Source organism: Triticum dicoccoides, unplaced genomic scaffold (assembly GCF_002162155.2).
Source record: "Triticum dicoccoides isolate Atlit2015 ecotype Zavitan unplaced genomic scaffold, WEW_v2.0 scaffold121619, whole genome shotgun sequence".
Classification (NCBI taxonomy): domain Eukaryota; kingdom Viridiplantae; phylum Streptophyta; class Magnoliopsida; order Poales; family Poaceae; genus Triticum; species Triticum dicoccoides.
Window position 1 is genome coordinate 83,130 of NW_021184975.1, and position 4,391 is coordinate 87,520.

A 4,391-nucleotide genomic window follows, 5' to 3' on the forward strand; every position below is an offset into this window, starting at 1 on the left:
TGGGGGGATGTCCGTCGGCTTGCCTTCGGATTCTTCTCCAATCTCACTGTCTGCGTCGCTACCGTTGTGACTGCGGGGGATGTTGAGTAACGTGATTGTATTAGGAAACATAGGTTAGACTAGGAAATATTCTGGCTTGCCTTGTACTTCAAGTTGATCATGTACTCCTATATATATGCCCACGAGGCTCAAGCAATACATCAAACTATTCCACCAATCTCCCTCTCTTCCTTCTAACACGGCGGCAAGAACCAGCTCGTAGCAGCACACACCTTGTATTGCAGCTCCTTCGTCATTGTTTTTTTTGGGAAAAATCTGTTTATTTTTACCATGATTGAGAAAATATGTTTCTTGATAATAAGCGTCTGTGCATGCGCATGCATATATAGGCACAGTAAATGAAGTATGTTTTCTTCCATCGATACAGTAGTTACCTATCTACTAAGTCATACTTAAGTGAGAAACAGAGAATATTAGTACAGCTCTGGTTCGATGCTCACCTCTTTTCTTTTTTGAAAAGGAGGATATACCCCCGGCATCTGACCGACGCATACAATCATTTTATTAATTATTCACAATGATCATACAAAGTAATACTACATCAGTTCGCCTGAAGCCACCATCTGCTACTCCTATTCCCTTGATGAAGGTGTGCCAACGGTTCGATGCTCACCTAACTAATTGATATTTTAGTTTAACTCCTGTGCAGTCAACGCAGTCGGGTGATTAATTCTGGCGGTAGAAACTAATCTTCTCACACACGAAATCTTCTACCCCTCTCACCTAACCTTCTCTCTCCTCACGGCCATTTCTACTCGCTTCCTAAGAGAAGTAATCTATATCGTACTGAGAAAAGTAGGATGACGTACTTACTTTCACAAATCTAAACATTAGTCAACATCAAACACTCAATTCAGCTAGCTAGCAAAGTAATTCACGAAAGTAATCTCAATTGTTTTCACGAAATCACCTTTGCCCGATATGACCGACGATTTGAGAGGAATCAACCACACGCACGCGCAATGAAAAAGGTTTCGGCGTAAGCGATGGAATTTCCATTGTGCACGTACGTCCAACTAGCTCTAGCTTGTTCCATGTGACATTGACCACAGGGGCTTGCACGTACCACACGTCTTGAATTCTTTACTAAATGCAAGCTCAGGCTGTGGGGCCAAAACCCACATTTTTTTTAAATGAAACCCACATTTTTTCAGTAGTACGGTATTGATCACGACGGATTATTTTTGTACGTATTGCTACCGCCGAATCCATCGGCCAGAGAGCCAACGTTCACGTTACTACTAGTACGATATGCAATTTTGCCTTGCACCACCTACAAGGCTAGTCAAGAGATCAAGCCTTGACAATAAGAACAAAAATCTTGAAGAATTGTTCCTCGTTCGTGCTGGGTCCGTGAGAACGACCATCCGTATCCAAATTGAAATGCACGAGTTGTCGCTCGGAACTCTACCTACCTACCTAGCTACCCACGCGTGCACTTTGGTAGGGCTCGCGACCAGGGCCCGTCCAACGCCCACACCGCCACGCCGCTTCCCGCATCCAGAAGTGCTATATATACCACACCCAACACCAACGACCAACTCCATTCACCACATCAAGCAGCAAAGCTATAGCACTACTTAGCGCACCTCTGCTTCTGCTTCTTGCTCTCCGGCAGCAAAGCAAAGCGAGCTAGCTGCACTTCATTAAACCAACAAGCCTCACATCTCCTTTGCTCCGATCATAATCAAGGGTTAAGCATCCTAAAGAAATGGACATCGTGGACGCTAACCCAATCTCCTTCTCCGCCTTCCCCGACGACAAGGCGGTGTTCGAGCCACTCAACCCCGAAGATGTCCGTGCATACCTCCACAAGGCCGTCGACTTCATCTCTGACTACTACACCAACATCGAGTCTATGCCGGTTCTGCCCAACGTGAAGCCGGGATACCTGCAAGACGAGCTGAGCGCGTCCCCGCCGACCCACTCCGCATCATTCGATGTCACCATGAAGGAGCTCAGGACCTCCGTTGTCCCCGGCATGACACACTGGGCTAGCCCCAATTTCTTCGCCTTCTTTCCCTCCACCAACAGCGCTGCTGCCATCGCCGGCGACCTCATCGCCTCTGCCATGAACACTGTTGGATTCATGTGGCAGGCCTCGCCCGCGGCCACCGAGATGGAGCTTCTCGCTCTTGACTGGCTTGCGCAGCTTCTGCGCCTACCCACCACCTTCATGAACCGCACCAGTACTGGACGTGGCACCGGCGGTGGTGTCATCCTCGGCACAACCAGCGAGGCATTGCTCGTCACGCTAGTGGCCGCTCGTGATGCAGCGCTGCATCGGAGCGGCTTAGTCGGCGTGTCCCACCTACCACGCTTGGCTGTCTATGCTGCCGACCAGACCCACTCCACGTTCTTCAAGGCATGCCGCCTCGCAGGTTTCGACCCCGCCAACATCCGCTCAATCCCTACTGGGCCGGAAACTAACTACGGGCTCAACCCGTCCAAGCTTCTCGAGGTAATGCAAGCTGATGCCGATGCCGGTCTCGTTCCCACATATGTCTGTGCCACGGTGGGCACCACATCTTCCAATGCCGTCGACCCAGTGGGCGCCATCGCCGACGTTGCCGCCATGTTCAATGCATGGGTCCATGTCGATGCTGCCTACGCCGGCAGTGCGTGTATCTACCCAGAGTTTCGCCACCATCTCGATGGCGTCGAGCACGTGGACTCCATTAGCATGAGCCCACACAAATGGCTTCTCACGTGCCTCGATTGCACCTGTTTGTACGTCCGTGATGCTCACCGACTTAGTGACTCATTGGAGACCAACCCGGAGTACCTCAAGAATGACGCTACCGATTCCGGTGAGGTCACCGATCTGAAAGACATGCAGGTCGGCGTTGGTCGGCGCTTCCGCGGGCTCAAGCTTTGGATGGTCATGCGCACATATGGTACCGCAAAGCTCCAAGAGCACATCCGTAGTGATGTCGCCATGGCCAAGATGTTTGAAGATTTCGTCCGCGCCGACAACAGGTTTGAGGTGGTTGTACCGAGGAACTTTGCTCTTGTGTGCTTTAGGATCAAGCCAAGTGGAGCCATGACGGAAGAGGATGCCGATGAAGCCAACCGTGTGCTAATGGAGAATTTGAACAAGACTGGCAAGGCTTATCTTGCGCACACGGTGGTTGGAGACAAGTTCGTGCTCCGGTTCGCCGTTGGGTCGTCACTTCAGGAGGAGAGGCATGTGACGAGTGCATGGGACCTTATCAAGAAGACTACGAGCGGTATCATGGATTAAGTCGACGGACCTACTGACACAGAAAGTTCCAGGAGCTGCACAAATCCTTATATTTAGGGCATGGATATTCTTCTTTTCTTTCTTTTTGCTTCGATTCTGATTATTATTTATTTGGACATCTTGTTCTTATTCCGTTTTGTTATCTGTATCGACCGATGGGTATATCTGTAGCAGGCTGATACAAAAAAGATGATTATAGATTGTAAAAGGGCTTATATTGAATGAACAAGAGCCACTGGTTTTATTTGTTATACTGTACTCTAGTAGCGAGTGAGGAATGCATCCATGCCCGCGCATCTCGATCAATCAAGAAATACTTACGTTGCCCTCACTTGGTTTTTTCGTTTCAAGATACCAGACCGAAGCCATGCAATTCCATCTCCATACTCCAAATCGAGTAATCGACCATATACTTGCATGCTTGAATTAATGGTGCTTGCACCGCAGCAATAACACAGCAAGTTTTGACATGGATGTAAGTAATTGAGTGATCAATTTAGTTTGCATCCCTTCGATGTGTCTATATTTTTTCAATGTATTATTGTGTCATGCGGAGATCTCGATGTGGGAAATTTGTTATACTATTTAAATAGTATCTACGTGTTGTTGCTCTGCACTTACAGGTTGAGAAGAGTGAGTTACGGTGGTAGCTAGTACATCACCATATGACTTGGTTCCTACTGACAATATCTGGCATCTGAGCCTGGCCAGCGCCAATCAGTTTGCATGGGACTCGTACGAGACTTCTCGCTCTAGCAAATCGTCTATCCTTGAGCAACCTCTTCAGGCTCCCGTGTATACTACAACCAGACACTACAACAAGTAAAAAAATAACACTTGTGGCACTAACTGCCAAAGCCCAAACTTCTCAGGCTTTGATACACACGTTTCAGACAGCTGAATGATCGAGACTCGAGACGACCCTCATCCTGATCTCGCGCCTTCCCAGTTCTTCCCATATGCACACATTCAGCATCCTTGCTCACGCGGACCACCTCCGCATCTTTCTCCACTGCCAATAGTGAAAATGATTCTCTTTCCTCGGACGCCATGCACTAAGTGTTTGCTAAACTGCCATATGGATGCA

At 48.5% G+C, this 4,391-nt stretch overlaps 1 protein-coding gene across 1 annotated transcript; it reads left to right on the forward strand.

Moving 5' to 3' along the window:
* Positions 1 to 1,771: 1,771 nt before the first annotated feature.
* LOC119343285 (tryptophan decarboxylase 1-like) lies at positions 1,772 to 3,304 on the forward strand. The gene has a single exon (XM_037614333.1). The coding sequence runs from the start codon at positions 1,772 to 1,774 to the stop codon at positions 3,302 to 3,304; it is 1,533 nt and encodes a 510-aa protein (XP_037470230.1).
* The last annotated feature ends 1,087 nt before the right edge of the window (positions 3,305 to 4,391 follow it).

Excerpts from the sequence above, each read along its gene's own strand:
- LOC119343285 (XM_037614333.1), top strand. The coding sequence starts at position 1,772 with ATGGACATCGTGGACGCTAACCCAATCTCCTTCTCCGCCTTCCCCGAC.